The 24,642-nt window shown below is 42.4% G+C and overlaps 1 protein-coding gene across 6 annotated transcripts in view; it reads right to left on the reverse strand.

The window, feature by feature from the left end:
* Positions 1 to 23,517, reverse strand: part of LOC120299446 (sodium channel protein type 5 subunit alpha-like) — a 289,877-nt gene extending 266,360 nt beyond the window's left edge. For 2 of the 6 annotated variants that reach the window (XM_039324297.1, XM_039324293.1), the window contains exon 1: positions 19,953 to 21,825. In XM_039324297.1, the coding sequence (XP_039180231.1) occupies positions 19,953 to 19,991 (39 nt within the window). In that variant the 5' untranslated portion in view covers positions 19,992 to 21,825. Of the gene's footprint in view, positions 1 to 19,952; positions 21,829 to 23,264 lie in introns of those variants that run through there. The other 4 variants (XM_039324295.1, XM_039324294.1, XM_039324300.1 and 1 more) reach the window with 3 other exon arrangements.
* Positions 23,518 to 24,642: the final 1,125 nt, after the last annotated feature.

The following is a 24,642-nucleotide window of genomic DNA, read 5'->3' on the forward strand; positions in this document are numbered from 1 at the left end:
GAATGGTGAGCATGAGGAGGAGGGAAGGGGAAGGGGAAGGAGAAGGGGAAGGGAAAGGTGTGCGCATGAAGAAGAGGAGGAGGAGGAGGAGAAGGAGAAGAAGGAAGGAGGAGGAGAAGGAGAACGGTGAGCATGAGGAGGAGGAGGGAAGAGGGGAAGGGTTACGGAGAGGGGGGAAAGTGAGCATGACGAGAGGAGGAGTAGGAGGAGAAGAAGAAGAAGAAGGAGAAGGGAATGGTAAGCATGAGGATGAGAGGAGGAAGGAAGGAGAAGGGGGAAGGAGAAGGGGAAGGGAGAAAGGGTGAGCATGAAGAGAGAGAGGAGGAGGAGGAGGAGGGAGGAAGGAGGGAGGAGGAGAAGAAGAAGAAGGAGAAGGAGAAGGAGAAGGAGAACCAGTGAGCATTTTTGAGGAGGAGGGAAGGGAGGGGGAAGGAGAAGGGGAAGGGAAAGGTGAGCATGAAGAAGAGGAGGAGGAGGAGGAGAAGGAGAAGAAGAAGGAGGAGGAGAAGGAGAACGGTGAGCATGAGGAGGAGGAGGAAGAGGGGAAGGGGTAAGGAGAAGGGGAAAGTGAGCATGAAGAGGAGGAGGAGGAGGAGGAGAAGAAGAAGAAGAAGGAGAAGGAGAATGGTAAGCATGAGGAGGAGGAGGAGGAGGGAAGGAGAAGGGGGAAGGAGAAGGGGAAGGGAAAGGTGAGCATGAAGAGGAGGAGGAGGAGGAGGAGGAGGAGGAGGAGGAGGAGGAGGAGGAGGAGAAGAAGAAGAAGAAGAAGGAGAAGGCGAAGGAGAAGGAGAAGAAGGAGAAGAGAAGGAGAAGGAGAAGAAACGGTGAGCAGAGAGGAGGGGGGAAGGGGGAAGGAGAAGGGGAGGGAAGGGAGCATGAAAGAAGAGGAGGCGGAGGAGAGAGAAGGAGAAGAAGAAGGAGGAGGAGAAGGAGAACGGGAGCATGAGGATGAGGAGGAAGAGGGGAGGAAGGGGCTAAGGAGAAGGGGGAGGAAAAGTGAGCATGAAAGAGGAGGAGGAGGAGGAGAAGAAGAAAGAAGAAGGAGGAAGGAGAATGGTAAGCATGAGGAGGAGGAGGAGGATGGAGGGAAGGAGGAAGGGGGAGGGAAGGAGAAGGGAAGGAAAGGTGAGCATGAAGAGGAGGAGGGAGAGGAGAAGAAGAAGAAGAAGAAGAAGAAGAAGAAGAAGAAGAAGAAGAAGAAGAAGAAGAAGAAGAAGAAGAAGAAGAAGAAGAAGAAGAAGAAGAAGAAGAAGAAGAAGAAGAAGAACAACAACAACAACAACAACAACAACAACAACAACTGTGCTATTGGCAATCTTTTACTCAGAAGCTCCCATCTCCAAAACTCTCCATCCTGGACTGAGAGTTGGCGCCTGCAGTCCGTGGACGATAGGCATGGTAGCCCAGAATGGGTGGAAGAGGGCAGGCAGACCAGACTTTGGGAATTGGATCGTATCTCTGATCTGCCCAGCTATCCTTCAAAGTACAGGTAATCCTCAACTTACAGCAGTTTATTTAGTGACCAATCTAAGTTACAAAAGCACTCAGAAACCCTGACCTATGACTGTTTTTCACAATTACAACCGTTGCAGCATCCCCAAAGTCACATGATCAGAATTCAGATGCTTGACAAATGACTCGTATTTATGACGATGGCCATGTCCCGGGGTCGTGTGATCCCCTTTTGCAAACTTCTGACCAGCAAAGTCAATGGGGAAACTAGATTCACTTAACAACTTTGGCAAGAAAGGTCATAAAATGGGGCAAAATTCACTTAACAACTGTCTCACTTAGCAATGGAAATTTAGGCTCAACTATGATTGTAAATCGAGGACTATCTGTACCAACTAATTCCCACCATGCTGTCAAACTACTTAGTAAGGCTGCATTACTATCATCCTTCTCGTCTTTCCTATTACCTATCTCCTAATTTTTTTATGGCTATAACTTTGTTGCTTGTATCTTACCACTTATATTGTTTTATTTAGTATCCTAGTATGATTTATGTTGATTGCTTATTTTAGTATCCTCTGACCATCACTGAGGATTGTACCTTATGACTGATGATGAATGCATTTTTACAATGACTGTGATCATGATTTATCACTTATTTCTTGTATGTACACTGAGAGCTCATACAAGAAGACAAACTCCTGTTGTGTCCAACCACACTTGGCCAATAAAGAATCCTAATTCACAGAGATAATAATAGTAGTAAAGTTGGAAGGGACCTTGGAGGTCATCTAGTCCAACCCCCTGCTCAGGCAGGAAACCCTACACCATTTCGGACAAATGGCTGTCCAGTCTCTTCTTAAAAACTTCCAGTGTTGGAGCATTTACTGCTTCTGGAGGCAGGCTGTTCCACTGGTTAATTGTTCTCACTGTCAGGAAGTTTCTCCTTAGTTCTAGGTTGCTTCTCTCCTTGATTAGTTTCCACCCGTTGCTTCTTGTCCTGCCTTCAGGTGCTTTGGAAAATAGCTTAATTCCCTCTTCTTTATGGCAGCCCCTGAGATATTGGAATACTGCTATCATGTCCCCCCTTGTCCTTCTCTTCGTTAAACTAGACATACCCAATTCTAGCAACCGTTCCTTATATGTTTTAGCCTCCAGTCCCCTAATCATCTTTGTTGCTCTTTTTTGTACTCTTTCTAGAGTCTCAACATCTTTTTTACATCGTGGTGACCAAAACTGGATGCAGTATTCCAAGTGTGGCCTTACCAAGGCATTGTAGAGTGGTATTAATACTTCACGTGATCTTGATTCTATCCCTCTGTTAATGCAGCCTAGCATTGTGTTGGCCTTTTTGGCAGCTGCAGCACACTGCTGGATCATATTTAGGTGATTGTCTACTAGAACTCAATAGTTACTACTATTGAGCATGGTGCCACCTATGCTGTACTTGTGCATTTGGTTTTTCTTGCCTAAATGTAGAACCTTGCTTTTTTCACCATTGAAAAAGATGTTGCTTTGAAATAAAGTTCCTGCCAGTCAAAGGGGCATCCTGCTGAATCAAACATGGAAGCTGTTTGCATCACGGGTTTGAGGCTCATTATGGAAAATGGTAGCTAATGCAGCTAGTCTTCGTCTTACAACCATCCATTTAATGACCTTTTGTAATTATAACATCACTGAAAAAGTGACTTTCGACTAGTTTTCACACTTAGGACCATTGCAGCATCTCAATGGTCACGTGATCAAAATTCGGGCATTGGGCAACTGGCATGTATTTACAACGGTTGTAACATCCCGGGGTCATGTGGTCACTCTTTCTAACCTTCCCAGCTGGCTTCCAAAAAGCAAAGTCAATGGGGGGAGGCTGAATTGTTTAAGATTCGCTTAAGAAAGGCGGTGATTTGCTAAAGAACTGTAGCAAAAAAAAGTCATAAAATGGGGTGCAACTCAATTAATAACTGTCTTGCTTAACAACAGAAATTTTGGACTCAGTTATAGTTGTAAGTCAAGGACTACTTGTACTGGATTAAGCTAAGAGCAAGATCACCGCAGATGGGGACTGCAGCCAAGAAATTAAAAGACGCTTGCTCCTGGGGAGGAAAGCTATGGCAAATCTAGACAGCATACTGAAAAGCAGAGACATCACCCTGCCAACAAAAGTGCGTATAGTCAAGGCTATGGTTTTCCCAGTTGCAATGGATGGCTGTGAAAGGTGGACCATAAGAAAGGCTGAGTGCAAAAGAATGGAGGCCTTTGAATTATGGTGCTGGAGAAGACTCCTGCGAGTCCCCTGGACTGCAAGGCAATCTAATCAGTCAGTCCTAGAAGAGATCAACCCCGACTGCTTTTTAGAAGGCCAGATCCTGAAGTTGAAACTCAAGTCCTTTGGCCACCTCATAAGAAGGAAGGACTCACTGGAGAAGAGCCTAAGACTGGGAAAGATGGAGGGGAAGAGAAGAAGTGGACGACAGAGAATGAGGTGGCTGGATGGAGTCACTGAAGCAGTAGGTGTGAGCTTAAATGGACTCCAGAAGATGGGAAGGCCTGGAGGAACGTTGTCCATGGGATCGCAATGGGTCGGCAATTAACAACAACAAAGCTAAGAGCTGGTCAGTAATGGTAACAAGTTAGCTACCATTGATTAGTTTTAATCAGCTCCAGCAGGATTCTGTAGTGTTCATTTCAACTCCAAACAAATGCTAAAATTCTCTGTTGGATCTTCCCATTCTCACCTTTATGTGAAAAGAAACTTACTTCTGTCCCAGCTCCACATCCAAGTTACCATGTGTCTCCATTTCCCATCCATTTACCATGTGTCTCCCCCCTCCCAAAATATATATATATAATTATTGAACTTATCACTAATATCCAGCTCCTGGGATGAGAAGATCAGATGGGAGACAACATAAGTATCTATGGTTCCCATTGCAAATATTTGCTCCCAGAAGTACATAGATATCTGTCTGGTTCATTCATCTGCTACCAGGGAAAGTCTGAGGATAAAAGAATAAAAGGAAAAAAAAATGCAAGGAGAGAAGTCTTGAAAGCTTCACCAATCACTCAGCTTCAGCAAGAATCAAACTGGACATTGTACAAGATTCACAATCAGTTTAATCAGCCGGGGAAGGTAGTCCTGCGGGAAATTCACTTAACAGCCATGTTACTAACTGAACAATTGCAGTGATTCACTTAACAACTGTGGCAAGAAAGGTCGTAAACTGGGGCAAAACTCACTTAACGACTGTCTTGCTTAGCAACAGGAATTTTGGGCTCAACTGTGGTCATAAGGAGAGGGCTATCTGTAATTGTATTATATTTTTAATCTACCTTTTGGTTTTATTAACAACTGTTTTTATTGTCGTGTCCACTGGTCTAAAGGCGGTAAGAAAGGATTTGATCCAGGTTTAGAGTTCAGGGTATTGTGTGAATCCAACCACTACCTCTTTCACTATAAAAACAACCACCATTTAAGGTCACCTTGATGCCACATCAAGTTCTACATGAAGGTCATAAAGACCAAACCTTTGAAAAGCAATTTTTGTGCATTAATCCATGGAAGGGAATTCATCTTGACATGAAGGTCAATGATTGTTTGGAAGACTGGGTCATTGAGGTTTTTATTTTTGTAGTGATTTGAGATGGTACCAAATAACTTTTTGTTTTTTGGAGGTGGGGGAAAGCTTCTTAAGTGATATTCCTCTACAAGTCTACAACGATCCTCCAGCGAGTTGCAGCAGATTGAAGGAAAATAAGGTTTTGCCATGAGCACTATTGGAAGAACATCTCTGCAGAATTCATTCTCTCCCTTAAAATGAATTCATTCTCACTTAGAGTGTCATTGTGATAGCTGTGATTTAACTTCCAGTCTTGTGTCTAAGTTTGCTGATTCCCTCCCTGTGGTTTTCGTCTTTTCCATGAATTCTTTCAGAAGGCCTTTATCAGTGGGGGGGGGGGGGGCGTGGCAGTTGGCTGAAAATCAGGATAAACATACTTCAGAAAAATAAATGGCCTGTCAGACGGTTGCAGAAAATCCAGATGTTTACAATGACCTTCTTTTTTATAAAATTCCTTTTGGTCTTTAAGGATCTGTTCTTCTGAAAGGGCAATGAAAAAGGGTAGGACTCTTTCTGTAGAAGGGGCAGCCTCCCCCTTTATTATTCATTGGTTCATAACTAGAATTTTTGAATGCAATAGAAGTATAAAATAATAAAAGAAAGAAGTGAGAAAAGAAAGAAAAAGAAAGGGACTAAAAGAAAAAGGGAGAAGAAAGGAAGGGAAGAGGAGGGGAGAGGAAGGGAGGGGAGGGAGGAGGGAGATGGGAAAAGATAGGAGAAAGAGAGAGAGAGAGAGAGAGAAAGAAAGAAAGAAAGAAAGAAAGAAAGAAAGAAAGAAAGAAAGAAAGAAAGGAGGGAGGGAGGGAGGGAGGGGAGAATAGGAAGGTAAAGGAAGGAAAGGAACAGGGAAAGAAAGAAAGAAAGAAAGAAAGAAAGAAAGAAAAAAGAAAGAAAGAAAGAAGGAAGAAGAAGGAGAGGAGGGGGGGAGGGGGAAGGAAGGAAGGAAGGAAGAGGAAGGAAGGAAGGAAGGAGAAAGAAAGAAAGGAAGGAAGGAAGGAAGGAGGGAGGGAGGGAGGGAGAGAAGAGAGGGGGAAGGGGAGAGGGAGAGGGGAGGGGAGAGGAAGGGAAGGGAAGGAAAAAGGAGAGGAGAGGAGAGGAAAGGGAAAGGAAAGGAAAGGAAAGGAAAGGAAAGGAAAGATTCTTCTTCTATCAGGTAGTTGTCATCTTATTCTTTCCCCCGCCTCTTTAACTCTTTTTAATCCCCAAATTAAAAAAAAACCAATCAATTCAGTCATTTCTTCTTTCAACATCAAATTCATAAAAGTCCTGTAACTGCAACAAGATCATTGTATGCACAATGGAAGAACAATGAAATTCCCACTATGGAAGGAGATTCTGTGAAAATGTCAGAATGGGCTGAATTGGCAAAACCAATGTGTTTGGTTCCGGACAAAACAATAAGTACTTTTATTAAAAATAAATAAATCTAAAAACTTTTATGGGCTTTTTGCTGAAAGAAGGGACCTGATGTTTTATGGACTTGAAAATTAAGAAAACTAAACGAGGAGACGGGCTGTGTAAAATATTTAAGAAAGAGAAGGGAAAATATAAGAATGCAACGGATGAATAAAAGGTGAGAAGCCCATATATATATATATTTCTTGACTTTCCTTTTTCTTGCCCTTTTCTGGTTTTCTTTTCCCTTTTTTTCTTGTCGTTTTGTTATATGAAAATTCCTAATAAAGATAAATAAAGTTCAGATATGGTTTCTAGCCTTCCCCCCCCCCCCCAAAAAAAAAACCAACAACAACAACACAACCCTCTTTATCCCTTTTCTCCTGACCTGGCATTACTCTTGTCTACCCAGAAAGAGCTGCTTGGACTTTGCAAATTTTTCTCCCGCAGGCAGATTTCGAGGAGCTGCAATAACAGCTCCCAACGATGCAAGGCTTGCTCTTAATTCCAAATGTTGTCAGCCAATGAGCCATGTCGGCATTTTCCAATGACGAATAACGCACCTGAAGAGATCCGTCTGATTTATGCATTCTTTCAGGGCCCCTTAATGGCGGTTACTAGGACTGATTAGGCAAAAGCAGAAAAAGGGGTTTGGTTTTTTTTGCACAACAACAACAACAAAAAAATGAAAGCCTATCCTGGGTTTTACTTTCAATTAAGTTGATGCTCAGCGCCATAGTTACACTTGAGCAAGCCTGTTCAGTCAGCCTCTTCCAAATGGGGCTACTCAAAAAAATAGTGCTCCAATTTTCCCAAAGAATATAAGGGCTGGCAGAAGGGTTATTTATTCATTATTTATATCCTGCCTTCAATTATTTTTAATAAACGACTCAAGTCTACGAACACATCTAGTACTCCTTCCTCCTGTTTTTTTTCTTTCTTTCCAAAACAACAATCCAGTGAGGTGGGTTGGGCTGAGAAAGAGAGCGATTGACCCAAGGTCACCCAGCTGGCTGGCTTACTTAAGATGAGACTAGAACTCCCAGTCTCCTGGGGATGCACCCAAAGTCATCCAGCTGGCTTCATGCCCAAGGAGGGAAGGAGAACTCAGCGTCTCCCAGTTCCTAGCCGGGTGCCTTAATCATTAGACCAAACTAACTCTCTATTTAGTTTTATAGTTTCGGAATGGTTTCATACATTGTTTCAACTTTTAACTAGAATAGAATAGAATAGAATAGAATAGAATAGAATAGAATAGAATAGAATAGAATAGAATAGAATAGGAAATAGAATAGAATAGAATAGAAAATATGGAATGGAATAGAATAGAATAGAATAGAATAAGAAATAGGAATAGAATAGAATAGGAAATAGAATAGAATAAGAAATAGGAATAGAATAGGAAATAGAATAGAATAGGAAATAGAATAGGAAATAGAATAGAATAGAATAGAATAAGAAATAGGAATAGAATAGGAAATAGAATAGAATAGAATAGAATAGAATAGGAAATAGAATAGGAAATAGAATAGAATAGAATAGGAAATAGAATAGAATAGAATAGAATAGAATAGAATAGAATAGAATAGAATAGAATAGAATAGAATAGAATAAGAAATAGGAATAGAATAGAATAGGAAATAGAATAGAATAGGAAATAGAATAGAATAAAATAGAATAGAATAGAATAGAATAAGAAATAGGAATAGAATAGGAAATAGAACAGAACAGAACAGAACAGAATAGAATAGAATAGAATAGGAAATAGAATAGAATAGAATAGAATAGAATAGAATAGAATAGAATAGAATAGAATAGAATAGAATAGAATAGAATAGAGCTGGAAGCATGTATATATATTAAAAAATACTTCAATAAATTTAATTTATAGAAACTTGAATTTGAACCGCCCAGAGTTACTTAATGGGCAGATATAAACATTTTACATAAGATTATGATAGATAGATAGATAGATAGATAGATAGATAGATAGATAGATAGATAGATAGATAGATAGACAGACAGACAGACAGACAGACAGACAGACAGACAGACAGACAGACAGACAGACAGACAGACAGACATCTCTGCCTTTAGGGAGTGCTGTACAGTATACTCTGCCTTTAGTTCTGGAGGAGAAATCTAACAGATACATCCAGCCAATCCATCAAAGAGACCTTTAAGTCAGTTTTTTATAATGCTAGTTCAACACCAAACCACCCCAGAGCTTCAGTGCCTTAGCTGTGATAATACACTGTAGCCATCAAGATCGCAATGACCATTGAGTGGTATTCAAATCATGATGGGGTCCCAGTGCTGAGCCCCTTCAGACTGCAATTAGTGGACTTCTAATTTTATGCTTCTCTCGGGTTTTTTTCCTAAAACATCGCTCAGCAACAACAGATCAAAACCACTTTTCCCACTTCTCCATTTGCCAGCAACCCTTTTTTTTGCCCAAAAGGCACGATCCCAAATGGTTATTTATTTATTTGCAGTGTACTTACCATCCAGCAGCCAAGTATTTTCCGGACAGTGTTGTCCAGGGGTTGTGTGACAAGAATCCTTCTGTTTTGGCACTCTCTTCTTCTTAGATGGCAATTCCACCCACTCCACACCACGGGGAGAAGGCAGCAGATGTTCCCAGAGCAATAAATGTAATTCATGCAAGTGAGCCAAGCTCCATATGCTCCACGGAAATGCAGCTCAGCAAGTGGAAAACATCCCCAACTACCCAAAGTTTTGCTCATACACAAGCACACACGCCCCCACACACATTGAAGCCAATGCTGCAAACACAGAAGTGTTGGGGTACACACAATAAAACTATTTAGAGATGCATTTCAAAGCATTGTGCATTGAATTTAAGTTTTTTTTTTCCCCAGCTGGTTCTGAATCCAGATTGTCATTTCTTTTCAGAGGTCCAAACACACCTTTTCCCCCCAAATTGGTTCAGCTCCATTTTCCAAACCAAACTGAAAGTTAGACCCAGATATTCTATGAGCCACAGCGGCAGGCTACACACACACACACTCCCTGGCTTGCACTCAAAAGACATTACAGGCAGTCCTTGACTTACAACGGTTCACTTGGTTCAAAGTTACAACAGCACTGAAAAAAGTGACTTAGGACTGTTTTTCACACTTAATGACCGTTGCAAGCTTCCCCACGGTCATGTGATAAGAATTCAGACAACTGGCTCATTTTTATGATGGTCACATTCCTTGGGTTGTGGGACCCCCTTTTGTGACATTCTGACAAACAAAGTCAAGAAGAAAGCCACATTCACAATAACTGTGTCACTAAATCAGGGATAGGCCACCTTGGCTCTTTTATGAGTCGTGGACTTCAACTCCCAGAATTCCTGAGCCAGCAGGGCTCAGCTTGGAAACCTCTCCCTTTCCCCTCAGCATGGCTGGCTCAGGAATTCTGGGAGTTGAAGTCCACGACTCATAAAAGAGCCAAGGTGGCCCACCCCTGCACTAAATTAACTTAGCAGAGATTCACTTAACAAGAAAGGTCGTAAAATGGGGCAAAGCTCATTTAACCACTGCCTCGCTTAGCAACAGAAAGTTGGGGCTCAATTGTGCTCATAAGTTGAGGACTACCTGTATTTTCTTACACTTTCTTGGCTCATGTGGCGGCAGAAATAAGGCAGGGCAAAACGGGAGAGAACAACATTCTGGGCAGTTTAAACAGATTAAAAGGAAACTTAGAAAAAAAAATAAGTGATTTAGTCTAGGAAGCAAACACCTAGAACAGAAAATAGTCGTCCCTCCGGGAAACACGACAGCTGAGCAATAGTTTCTGGAAAGCAACTGCAAAAAGAATGGAAGAGATGTGATTGAGAAATTCCAACATCTCTGGTAATCCATGGCTGGGATGGCTCCATGCTTCAAAAATTAGTTCCAATATAAAGTGTCCATGGGGAGCCAAGCACTTTCTGACGGGTGTCACAGGTGTAGGGCAGGCCATAATTTCCTGTAAGCAGCTGACCGTATAAAGACTCTTGAGCAACGGCCATGGATTGCTTTGTTTGGAGAAGGTTAACAAAAAAAAAAAAAAAATGGCATTTGCTAAAGTCAAGCTGCAAAAGACAATCCCTGGAACTTCTTTTATGTTTAGTAAGTTTGTTAGGTCGATTTATATAATGGCTTCTCAATGTTACTAAAGGTGAAAGTTAATAAGAAAGGCCCCAGAAGTATTCAAGATACGGGATGCAGATTAACGGCATTGGGAGAGACCCTAAAACAGGGGTCTTCAAACTTGGCCCTTTTATAACTTGTGGATTTCAACTCCCAGAATTCCTCAGCCAGGCCCTAAAAGATCTTCTAGTCCAGTGGTTCTCAACCTTTCTAATGCCGCGACCCCATAATACAGTTCCCCATGTTGTGGTGACCCCCAACCACTTATACATCACCGGGTGCCAGGGGCGTGGCCAAAGAAAAGGGAGAAAAAATGGCGGACAGCCTTGTTTGGTGACCCCCGTGAAATGGTCATTCGACCCCAAATGGGGTCCCGACCCACAGGTTGAGAATCACTGTTCTAGTCCAATCCACTGATTGAGCAAGAGACACTACATCAGTGGTCCTCAACCTTTTTTTCACCACAGACCTCTTTTAAATACCTTTTGTGGCCCCAGACCCCCAAGGCTTAAGATTTAAATCATAACATTTCTTCAAGCCTTCGCAGACCCCCATGACAACACTGCACACGCCCCAGGGGTCCACGGACCATAGGTGGAGAACCACTGCATTATACCATTCCCAATAAGTGGGTGTCCAATCTCTTATTTTTTATTTTGTTTTGTTTTTAGGGAGTAAAAAGAATGTGATAATAGGCAACTTTGGTGTTCAGAAGTGATTCCACAACCCCCCCCCAACACACGCAGTTCAGATGCCAAGAAGGTTACTCTTCACCCCAAAAGGTTAAAATGGTGCTCGGGAGCAAGGTCACCATACTTCTGGACATAATGGGTTTTATCACAGACCATATCCATCACCTCAGCCATTTTGTGAGACTGCCTACTACAGAAGCCCAGATATGTCCCCCAAAGATGTGAACAAGTCCATCTCCTGTTTGTGAAGAGTCTAGAAAATTCTTCTTGGCGTCTGTGGGATGTGAGGTAAGATTATGAGATAGTAAGCTGCTTGAGTTGGCCTGAACAGAGAACTGGCCAACAAATAAAATTTAAAAAATTTAAATAATAAAATAATAAAGTAAAGTAAAATAAAATAATAAAATAAAGTAAAATAAAAATTAAATTAAATTAAATTAAAATAATAAAACATAAAAATATAAAACAATAAAATAAAATAAAATAATAATAATATAAAAGTCCAATCTCCCTTGAATTCCATTTAATAATAATAATAAAATAAAATATAAAATAAAATAATAATGTAAAAGTCCAATCTCCCTTGAATTCCATTTAATAATAATAATAATAAAATAATAATATAATAATACAAATAATGATAAAAATGATAAAATGGTATAATAATAATAATAAAATAAAAATAAAAAATAATTAAAAAATTTAAAAATTTAAAAATGCAATTGACCATTGACAAATTCGCTATTAGTCAATTGCAAAAGGCAGCCTGACTAGGAACTGCTTCCATCCTGCGACGATATCTGTAATACCATCATACCTCCACATCTGCCTATCCCAAGTCCTGGGTAAGGACTCGATCGGTAGACAAAATGCCAAATCCAGTCTGAACATCTGGCTGACTGTGCGATGATCAATAATAAAATAAAAATAAAAAACAAAGGGCTGCAAAAATCCAAAGCTCACTAGAGGCCAGCTGAGAGATACAATAAATTCTTTAGCTGCCATCTAGTAGTCATCAAGATTTTTTCAATCCAGATCTGGCTGTTCAACTTTAACAGTCCTTATATTCTCGGGCAAAGTTTTCTTTTTATATTGAGGGATATAGGCCTAGTGGACATAAAATGCCTTCTGTGGTTTGGTTTCAGTTTAGTTGCATTGTAACCCTAGACTAGCCTCCCTGCTTGACAACTGAATTTGATTGATTGTGGCAGAGTCAATAAACCAAGGTTAAACTACAGTTAAGTAATACATGAGTTCAGCCAATAAGCTATTAGATAAGTTCCAAACTCCTCATTCCCTTCCTTCCTTGGTCCCTGTTTTCTGCAAAAGTCAACCGTTACTCTACTACAGTGGTTCTCAACCTTTTTAATGCCGCGACCCCCAACCGGTCGTAAGTCGAGGACTACTCAACCAGTCGTAAGTCGAGGACTACTCGACTGGTTTGCAGAATGGGACTTTTGGCGGGCTCAGCAGGGCAGAGACAGGCTGGACAATTCCTATTGGCTTTTGAAAGCCAATAGAATTAGACTCTATTCAAAAGAGTCTATTCTATTGGCTTTCAAAAGCCAATAGAATAAAAGGGAGTAGCACAGCTAAGGAAAAGGGGGAAAAAATGGCGGACTGCGTTGTTTGCGACCCCCGTGAAATGGTCATTCGACCCCAAATGGGGTCCCGACCCACAGGTTGAGAACCACTGCTCTACTACATCACAAAACTCTATAGTAACTATATTATTTTTTCAGGGATTTCCCCCTTAACCCTAAGGAAGATGGCTTGTATCTTTGTGTGCGCATATGGATTACTCTTTTGTCCATCCTGCTGGTCAGGACCATACACAGAAGAAGTAAAAAAAATATCAAGACAGAGCCCACAAGTATGTGTTGAAAACCCCACCCTCTTTTTACAACTATTCTGCAGCACATTAAATAATTAATTAAATAACAATTAAATAAATACTTTTAAATACAATCACAACTGTTAACTATTTTATTTCCCTCATGAATACAAAGAAAAGGGAGTCAAGCTATTTTCCAAGGTGCCTGAAGGCAGGACAAGAAGCAACGGATGGAAACTAATCAAAGAAAGAAGCAACCTAGAACTAAGGAGAAACTTCCTGACAGTTAGAACAATTAACCAGTGGAACAACCTGCCTCCAGAAGCGGTGAATGCTCCAACACTGGAAGTTTTTAAGAAGAGACTGGACAGCCATTTGTCTGAAATGGTATAGAGTTTCCTGCCTGAGCAGGGGGTTGGACTAGATGACCTCCAAGGTCCCTTCCAGCTCTATTATTCTGTTATTCTGAAATCCCTGATTTTATTCTTCTAATTTCAATTCCATGGGAATTTTTTTCAATTAAACCTCAACAGAAAATTCTTAAAAGCCACTGATTCTGGCCCATCTTTGGATAGGGAACTATATTCTTATCCTCAGCACAATTAGTTCCTTTGACGGAATCAAAATAAGATTCGTCTAATAACAGCAGGAAATTCAACAATACCTGATTTCTATTCTGTTTAAAAATTGTCACTCAACAAGATAAGAACCAGTAAAGAGAAAGACAGTGGCCTCTGAATAAGTTTGGTTTTAAAACATATCATATACATACATGGCCAGTGGCAAAGTTGGGGCAAAATCAGGACTTTCGCTATTTCAAAGTGACATTTCAATGGTTGTTATCTATTCTAGCACCCTCTTCTCCACACCCACACTGCCCTGCAGGTTCCAGGGTCCATCATGAAAATTAATGTTTCTCACCTGTCAGTAACTCCAGCTGGTTTTCTCCAGAAAATTTCTCCAGGGAATGAAAGAACAGAGTGGAAAACTATATTCAATTTGGGATCTATCAGTTGGCGATAGATTGTGCAAGGCACATGGACAAGAAGGAGGAAAGTAATCCAGTTCTGATCCGGAGTACTTTTATACCTTCGTGTATATCATAATGTGGGTTGGTTAGTTGTGTGAAACTCAACTGCTGAAATGTTTAATTTTGGTTCATGATGGTTCATGATCTCAACTTTGGAGCGTTCCAGATGTTTTTACTTCAAGTCCCAGAATTCTTACCAGTGAACATGCTGGTTAAAGAATTCTGGGAAATGAACTCCATACAGAATAACAAGGTTGGAAGGGACCTTGGAGATATTCTAGTCCAACCCTTTGCTCAAGCAAGAGAATCCATACCATTCTAAACTAATGGCTGTCCAGTTTCTTTTTGAAAACTTCCAGTGATGGAGCAATCTATAACTTCTGGAGATAATTCTATTATTAATTGTTTTCATTGTCAAGAAATTTCTCCTTTGTTCTATGTTGCTTCTCTTTTTGATAGGTTTTCATCCATTACTTCTTGTCCTGCCTTTGGATGTTTTGGAGAATAGGTCAACCCCTTCTTCTTTGTGGCAATCCTTTAGATTTTGGAAGACTGCTTTCATGTCCCCCTCATCCTTCTCTTCATTAAACTACATCAGGGGGTAGACAACCTTGGCTCTTTTATGACTGGTGGACTTCAACTCCCAGAATTCCTGAGCCAGCCATGCTGAGGGGAGAGGGAGAGTTTCCAAGCTGAGCCATGCTGGCTCAGGAATTCTGGGAGTTGAAGTACATGAGTCATGAAAGAGCCAAGGTGGCCTATTCTTGGACTAGGCATATCTGCAACTGTCTTCATATATTTTAGCCTCCAGTGCCCTAATCATCTTTGTTGCTCTTCTCTGAATTTTTTCTAGAATCAACATTTTTCAACATTTTTTGGAAGATGCCCCAGTAGAAGACACCTGTTCCAGAATGCAGTGTGCATTCAGCCAATTATGGCTTCTAACACACACATATTTTAAGGTATGTGTTAATCCAGCCATTTCATGATAACAAACCTAGGTTTATTCCCAGAAAAGAAGTTTCCTTCAGTCACCCACTGTGGCCAGAATCAAAGCCTGACGGAGATACGAAGCTAACATGGTTTTGGCTGAGTCATTACCTCTCAGTCTAGCCTACCTAACCAGATAATATGGGATGTATTCTTCTGAATTTGATGGTATTTTAGTAGCATTTTCTTCCCCATGAGCTATTGCAAACAAGAGTGCAAAATATGGAATTACAATGCTTTATTATGAAACCCCGGAAAAGTTCAGTTCAAGTCTACCAAATCTAGGCTGTAGATACTCAATTAGCCACTAGAGAGCAGCATGGAGATACAGGAAACTCATATTCTTTCTTGCCCTCTAGTGGTCACTTTATTTATTTTACTTATTTATTTTTAAAAATTATAGGGCTGCCCAACTCACAAACTCTGGGCAGCTTACAACTTTTAAAAACCTACCATAGAAACCTCAGCCCATGCCCCAGTGCGGCAACCACGTAAACAAATCAACCACTTGATCAACTTCATTTGTGGTTCCTAGGACTGCTGAAAAAAACACAGTTTTAGGGCCTTTTGGAAAAGCAACAGGTTGGAAGCCAACTATAGCTCAGGGGGAATGATATTCCATAAAGAAGGGACCACCGCTGAAAAGACCCCTATTTGGAGTCCCATCAGTCGATAGGACTGGTAACAAGCCTTCCCATCCTCGTGGGTTGGGTGGATGTAATGGGGGAGAGGCAATCCTTGAAATAATCTGGGCCAAAGCCATGTATAAGGGTGATAAGCAGCACCTTGGATTGGACCCAGAAGAAGACACTTGGGTATCTACCAGCCTAGATCTGATGGGCCTGTCTCAATGGTCACAAGTTCTTCACTTAAAAATGAAGCCATGTAGTAGTTGAGAATAACAGAACCATCCCTTTCGTGAACATTTGAAGTTATCACAGCACTGATTTAAGACCGGTTTTCAAACTTACAGCATCTCTATGGTCACATGATCAAAATTCAGCACATGCTTGGTGACTGACAGGCATTTATGACAGTCGCAGTGACCCCGAGTCATGTAATCACCTCCTCAGCCAGTTTCTGACAAGCAAAGTCAATGGGGGAAGCCCGATTCACTGAATGATTGCATGTTTCACTTAACAACTTGCAGTGATTTCACTGAACAACTGGCAAAAAGGTCATAAAATGGAACACAACAACTGCCTTGGTTAGCAATGGAAATTGGGGTTCAGTTGGGGTCCTGTCATATGAAACTATATTATAAGGAAGTACAGATATTCAGAATTATAACCTGACATTTACTTTTCACAACATTTACTTTTCACTCTCTGTTCAACCAGCCTTTATCACAGCACTGCCAGGGAAATTGGATGACGCTAATCATTGAGTTCAGTTGCACCCAGCAAGTTCTGACTGAGTCTGAATGCAGACTTGAACCCAGTTCTCTCTGGTTGATAAAACTTCACAGTCTCCCCCATTTGGCTTTGAAATCCGGCTGCTCAAAAAACAAAGTCTAGCAAGGCACCAAAATAAGTCAAAAAAAATTCTGATGGAATACCAAAACATATTTAGATTTCTCTATTTACTACTGCTATTTTTTTTTAAAAAAAAAGATTCTTTTCCACCCCTGAATTCCTTCCTAAATCAGTCCTTCAGGACTTTTTTCACTCTTTGTTCTAAATCAGTGGTTCTCAACCTTTTTAATGCTGCGACCCCCAACCGGTCGTAAGTCAAGGATTACTCAACCGGTCGTAAGTCGAGGACTACTCAACTGGTGCAGCACCATTTGCAGAATGGGACTTTTGGCGGGCTCAGCAGGGCAGAGACAGCCTGGACAATTCCTATTGGCTTTTGAAAACCAATAGAATTAGATTCTATTCAAGAGAGTCTATTCTATTGGCTTTCAAAAGCCAATAGAATAAAAGAGAGTAGCACAGCTAAGGAAAAGGGGGAAAAAATGGCAGACTGCGTTGTTTGGCGACCCCCGTGAAATGGTCATTCGACCCCAAATGGGATCCCGATCCACAGGTTGAGAACCACTGTTCTAAATGAATCAATATATCCCTTCATTTTTTAATTCCATGCAGTTTGTTAAAATATACATACATTCCTCTCTCTCCCCCCACCATCAATACTATTTGAGGGAGTATTAGTTATCTGGGTTGAAAAACCCAAAATGTGATTTATTACAGACAAAAATAATTCATGCATGAAGCAAAAGATGCCAAAAAAAATCAAGTTTTGCAAATGTTACAATAAATGTTGCCCTCATTCCCTTTTTTGCACAAGTATTGTTCATACTGGAATCTCTTATACTTTATTCAGTACCTAAGTGGATTCTGAACACGCAAACATATTAAACACATTAAACATATACACATATCAAAATTTTTGTTCATGTCCTGTCAAAGTTTGCTTTAAAACCACAAAGCCAGACCTGGAGAGAGATAGACTGTGTAGATATGAGAAAATTAAAAATGCTAACAAGAATAATGAAGACATGAAATATTCAGAGGCTTCCTCAACATTACATTATGTTAAATTATAAAAACACACATAACTTGCAGCTGAAAACTGATTTCTGGGTAATGCAAACATCATGTTTAGCATGTGCACAGATCAGGAGACAGGATCCATTCACTTTTACATCCAAAACTGAACTTAAGCAAGATAAAGTTATCAGACAAGTAGAATGATTAAAGCTATGAAACCATTTTCTTGTGCAAATTGTCATAAAGAACAATCATTTGCATGGGAAGTAATTTGCGTGAGGAAACCAGACAAGGGGTTAAAGTCTCCTATTTAAATGTATGAATAAATTCACAGGAGAACAAAAACAGGAGGACTCCAGCTTAGTTCCTGAACTTCAGTCTGTTCAGACCCAGCATCATATTATTCAGTTTGCTGGCATTCTCCAGATTAGGAGAATCTGGAGGGATAGCAATTACCATAATCCCCAGCCAGCATCATCTTTGCTGACTTCTGCTCTATTGGAAGGATCCCAACCAAGGCTGATCTCTTCAGCACAATGCTGTTGATCTGATCTCACCAACAGATTCTGGGCTGCTTCTTCAGTATTCCCTTCATTCTGAAGCTGGGGGGATGTGTAAACCATTTTGTTAAAGACCCTAGACCAGTGGTTCTCAACCTTTTTAATGCCGTGACCCCCAACTGGTCGTAAGTCAAGGACTACTCAACCGGTCGTAAGTCGAGGACTACTCAATTGGTGCAGCACCGTTTGCAGAATGGGACTTTGGGCGGGCTCAGCAGGGCAGAGACAGCCTGGACAATTCCTATTGGCTTTTGAAAGCCAATAGAATTAGACTCTATTCAAGAGAGTCTATTCTATTGGCTTTCAAAAGCCAATAGAATAAAAGGGAGTAGCACAGCTAAGGAAAAGGGGGAAAAAATGGTGGACTGCATTGTTTGGTGACCTCCGTGAAATGGTCATTCAACCCCAAATGGGGTCCCGATCCACAGGTTGAGAACCACTGCCCTAGATTAAAGTCTGTTGTGCTCCACAGATCAAGTCATCATTTGTGATGCTGTGAAAAATTAACAGAATAACAAAATAACAGGGTGGAAAGGACCTTGGAGGTCTTCCAGTTCAAATCCTGTTCAACTCCCTTTACCATTTGGGACAAATGGCTGTCCAATCTCTTCTGGAAAACCTCCAGTATTGGATCACCCACAACTTCTGGAAGGAAGCTGTTCCACTGATTAATTGTTCCCACTGTCAGAAAGTTCTCCTTACTTCTAAGTTGATTCTCTCCTTGATTAGTTTCCATCTGTTATTTCTTATCGTGCTCTCAGGGCTTTGGAGAATAGGTTGCCCCCCCCCCTTCTCTGTGACAGCCTCTCAAACATTGGATTACTGCCATCAAGTCACCCCTGTTCCTTCTCTTTGTTAGATTAGACATACCCAGTTCCTGCAATCATTCATTATGTTTTAGACTCCAGCCCCCTAATCATCTTTGCTGCTCTTCTCTGCACTCTTTCTAGAGTCTCAAGATTGTTGGGGGGTTTTGGGTGGTGTCTAGAACTGGATTCAGTATTCCAAGTATGGTCTTACCAAGATAGAAAAACACCACACTTGAAATCCTGCATCCAGTTGGCATCCTCAAACATACGGAATGTGCAGATTCTGTGTAGTTTATAGCCAGTTATGTAACTTTCAAGAAATCATGAGCAAATACAATGGTTGCTATACACATAGATATGAGTAACTGTATTGCTCACAGTAGGTTTAATAGACCTACTGGTCAATCAATCAACATCTTCAATATCAACAAAAAAACTTGCATTTCTTATTTTAGGAGCACCCCAAAACGCAGTCCTACCCATGAAAATTGGTCCTTCTTCACCCATTACAATGCATCCTTTCCCCCAAGAAGTCAATTCACACATTCAGTAATCAAGTGAGGAAGAAACCGCTTCTTTCCTTTTGTATCACAGGAAAAGAGGTGTGGGGGGGGGGGTAGGGAACTTACCATAGCTCTTAAAGAAATAAATAAATAACTGTATTGGGAATGTATAAGCAAACCCAGAAGGATCACCCATAGTTGGGGCTGAGTGCCAGCCACCATTAAACAATCATGAGGTCATTTAAATTTCTCCATCACTTAAATATTCTCAGTTTTGCAAAGTGCATAAAAAGCTATTAGCCTAGAAGGATTGTTACTAATCTGCCTGGTTATATACTCCCCATTAGCGACTGATAGTACCAAAAACAGGGAGAAGCAGGCTTCTTGCTACAGGCAGCCCTCAGTACTAATTCTATGGAAATCTGGGTTCGGTTCCTACCTCAGTCTCGGAGTTTTCAGGGCAATCTTGAGCCAACATCAATTTTCCTTATCCCCTCAACAAGAAATAAAAATAGGCAAAGTTATTGCGTTTATACTATCTTGAGCAGCTGAAAGAAAGATAGGATCAGCTAAATCAAATAAACCATAAGTTAGATGCTTTATTCTTTTTTTTTTTTTTTACTGCTGTTGGACTCTTCTGAAACAGGGATGAAAAATAAGGAGAGAATTAGTTGCCAATAACTACTCATCTTCCATGCACATTTAATAAATGTATACAGTTATTTTTTTCTAGAGTGTATCCCACATCTGTCCTCATTTTATCATCCCAACCATCCTGTGAAGTACATTAATCGTGCATAATTGGCCCAGTGAAGTTAATAGCCTGCATGGGAATTTAATCTCATGTTCCTGTCTGGCCGACTAATCATTACATTGACCTGGGAAGGGGGGTACATGCTGGTGGCAGAGTCATGTGGTCACAATGCCTGCTCTGTTCCTTTTGCGTATGCATTTTGATAACAATCGGACACTCAAAGGTAGTGGGAGTTTGTAAAGTGACAACTTGACACAGCGTTCGTCAATCTGATAAAAGCTATTGATCCCAAGGATGTCACTAATTAGTTTCCTTTCCAGCTTTGTGATTCCAAACAGCATAATAAACCCGCAAACATGTATAAAGGAACACAATCAATAGTTTGGTCAGTACTTCTTGTTTTTAATTCTTTCTTGGGTACCCCCAAATGTTTTACTCAAGATAAAAGGCATCCTGTTTGCTAAGCATTTGCAAAATGTAAAAAAAAAGGGGGGGAGAATGAGAGAGGGATAGAAAATAGGGTCCTTATGAAAATGTCCATGTAATTATCTCTTAGATTTAGTTCCATGTGAGTCAATATTATTCCTCCCATTAACTCTGACCTGCCAGGTTAAACCAATTCGGGCTCTTCATGCTGAAATCTTTTCATGTGCAGCTCTAAAAATACCTCAACTCCTACCCAGGCCAGTATTTCAGTGTGTAATAAAAACTGGCTGTCTAAATAAACAGGGTGGGATGCAAACAGGGTTAGAAAAGGGGAAAGAACAAGAAATAATGAGTGTCGTCTTTCAGGATTGCAAAAAGTACAGCCAGGATCCAGAGTGGATCAGCAAAATAAATGGTGTATTGGGTGGACATTTGGAAACACTTTGGGGAGGTTTGACTCAAAATGGAGGCTTTAAAACCTACACATTAGGAGGCTCTTTTCAACTCTTGAGACTCTTCCGCAAACAGTCCTGGCTTAACCGAATATGGAATGTGGCCTAGAAAATGCCACATAAACCTGGCACCTGTGATGCACACCAGCAAGGCCTTTCCTTTCCTCTTTTGCTCTGCAAAGGACCTTCAGACGGAGCTTTTTCCTCTTCCAGCCCAGAGTTGCTTGCCTCAACTTCCCCAGGGGTTAAGAAATTACTTCTTAGTTTTGCAACATGGAGCAAGGAGCATGCATTTTGTTCTACTACCCTATTCCTCCACACCTGGTTGACCTTTCAGCTATTTACATGTGTGTTTGGTGGTTTTTTTTTTTAATGGATGCTTTTTATCCTCCCTGTATAAATGATTCAAAGGGGTGGACATACCTAATGCTCCTTCGTTCTCCTGTTTCCTCCAAAATAACCCTTTGAGGTGGGTTAGGCTGAGAGAGAACGACTGGCCCAAAGTCACCCAGTTGGCTGTCCTGATTAAGGAAGGACTAGAATTTACCATCTCCTGGGGATTGGTCTAAAGTCCCCCAGCCGGCTTTTTCCCCCTAAGGCAGGACTAGAACTAACACCCTTCTGGTTTCTAAGCCAGCCCTTCTCACCACTACAACAAGCTGGCTCTCGACTGCAGCACCATCTCTATCCAGGCCTAAAACACGGAATCATCTTTTACGTGTTCAGAAACACTGGCCTTCTCTCATCCCCCCCCCCCTACGCCTCCTTCCCACGCCACCCCAACCCCCACTTCTCGCCTGTACTTTCACTTTCATCCAGGCCAGTTTGGGACGGGGTCGCGCATAGCCGGGCGCTGCCTTTAGGAGAGACAGAGCGGGCGAGAGGGTGTCAGCACCAAGGACAGCGCTCAGGGTTTTAAAAATAAAAGAATAGACGTGCCAGCGACTCACTCTGCCCGCATCATTCTTGAAATATCGCTGAAACTGGACATGTGCCTGTTGAAGACATTTGTGGGTCTGTTTATTTTTAGTGTTGACAAATCCTCTTTGGATCCTGCAGTGTTTATACGGCTAGAAGCCCTGTCTTTTCGGGAGTTACTCATCAATCTTGCAGGGAATCAAATTGGATCCTTCAAGCCTTTTTAAAAACTCGGCTCGAGGGGGGGGGGGGAAACGGGAGGGGAGGAAGGGTTAAAAAGAAAGCATGAAAAGGCTTAGGCCAAAGTGTTCTGGGTTTCTTTCATTAGACACTTCTGCTCAAATCATTAAGGGGTGGGGGAGGGAAGGAGATTCTAAACCTGTTGCTCAGGTTTAACAAAAGGTCAGTGGCTTGTTCCCCAGTAGCTCCATCTTCAAGAAAATTAAAAAGAATCGGAACTCTTGTTTGCTTTCATCACGATGCTTCGAGCACTCCGATAGGCTTACGGTGCGGAAGGGAAAGGCTCTCCTCTATCCACATTCACCCCAAAATGGTGATTTGGATTTTTATGGCAAATTATTTTGGAGGAGACTAACCTTAACCAGCCTGGATCTTATGACAGAATTCTAGATTCTGAATAACAGTCTTTAGAAAAGGAGCAATATATGAATTAAACATTCTTTTGTGGAGGCTGCCCAGAAAGCCTACGAGGAAAAGGTCAGGGATCATTCATTTTTTTTTCCAAAAGTCGTCGATTAAAAAACAAATTTAAAATCCCCCCCCCTTCCCTCTCTTCTCGTGGCAGGTAGCTTCGTCTTTAGAATCCGCTCGACCGACGGGCGAGCGATTCAAACTTGGCCGTCTTGCCAGCCCTAAATTTCTTGTCGGGCTTGGAGATCTGGCGGAGAAAGATCGACCGTGTTCCCTTTTCCCGCAGGTTACCCACGCTTGAACGCTGGTCTTCAATCAGCCCTAGAGGCTTCTTTCCCTCTGGGCAAATCAGAAAATTCAGTGGCGCGTTTCCCTCGGAGAGAAGCGGCCAGATTACGAGGCATTAACTTGCCAAACTTTTGAACCGGCCGGGAGACGATCGGAGAACGCGACGGCTAAGCCCGCTACCTGGGTCTTCCCCGCTCTCCAGGAACAACCCGCTGCCCCCTCCGGGAAGGTTTCCCCTGCTGAGAACAAGCCCCGCGCTTACCGCTTTTCTCCGCTCCCGGACTTCCAGTGGGGTGGGCGACTTTCGCCAATCCGGGCCAATAGTTCCACAGCGCGCTAAGCAGTGTGTCCGCTCACCGCCGCGCCTCTGGCCCTCGGCATGCTGGACGGCGGGTTGCTCTCCCTGGTGGGATGCCGAGAGACCAACCGGCTGGCCGTCGGACCGTCTGGCTGCTGGCTCGCCGGCTGGGTCCAAAAAGGGAAGAGAGAGGCGGGGAACTCCTCACGCACCGCCTCCTCCGCGCCGCGCTCTTTCTGCGCCCTGCCCGCCTGCCCGCCCGCCCGCCTGCCGCCCCTTCGCAGGGCGCCCCGAGCGCTCCGCCGGCGCTGCAGCTGGGAGGCAGCGGCCTCTGGCGGCCTCTTGCCGCTGGCGCCCGCTTGGCCTCTTTCTTTGCCACCCCCCACCCTCCCCAACCTCACCCCCCGCCCCACCCCAGGCTCGCCTGCCTGCCTGGCAGGGAGGAGACGAGGGGAGCAATGCGCGCCTGGAAAAACTTTGGAAGCGCCGGAGAGCTGGCCGCACGCGCGCGAAGTAAGGGGGAATCCCCACCCTCGAACAAAACTGGACAGCGGGATCGAGCCCGATCCTTGAAGGGGACACAGGTTGGGGCTGTCGTCAACTCGGCAGCTGGACCCGGGAGTCGCCGTGCTTGGTCGCCTCTGCCTTTAAGAGAAACCTCCCCCACACACACACACACACCCCACCCCTTCCGCGGCTTCTTTACAGCTCGGAAATCCGGGTGAGAGCCGGGGTGACTGTTGTAGTTCCGATCGGTCTTATTGGGATTTAAATGCGCCAGTTCGGTGGCCTGCTGAATAAGGAAGGTCAGCCAGTCCTGACCTTCTTCTGGATGGCAGCCTTTCAGTTGCAGGCAATCCTTGACTTGCAACCTTGTGTTTAGCAACTGTTCCAAGTTACAATGACTTAGGACCCAACTCACAAAAGTCGCTACATTCCCACGGTCACATGAACAAAATTCCAGGACTGGTAATCAGCACGACAGCTGCCGCTTTCTGGGGCCTGTCATTGCCACTTGTGACCCTCCCAGCTGGCTTCTAACAAGCAGAATCAATGGGGGGGGGGGAAACTAGATTCACTTACTAACTGCATTGATTTGCTTAGCAACCCTGCCCCCAAAAAAGGTTGTAAAGTCAGGCACAATTCACTTAACACCCACCTTGCTTAGGAACGGAAATTCTGGTCCCAATTGCAGTCGTAAATCAAGGACTGACTGTCCTTGAATAGGAGTCTCTTCTCTCCCCACCCCCCATCCCAAAAAGGCATTCCCAATTCCTTGCTTTTTTTTCCTGGATAAAATTATTGTCTAAGTTCCCTGAATTTCCTGATTAACCTTCTCTGC

This window comes from Crotalus tigris, unplaced genomic scaffold (assembly GCF_016545835.1).
Source record: "Crotalus tigris isolate CLP2741 ecotype Arizona unplaced genomic scaffold, ASM1654583v1 scf7180000024297.1652928, whole genome shotgun sequence".
Taxonomy (NCBI): Eukaryota; Metazoa; Chordata; class Lepidosauria; order Squamata; family Viperidae; genus Crotalus; species Crotalus tigris.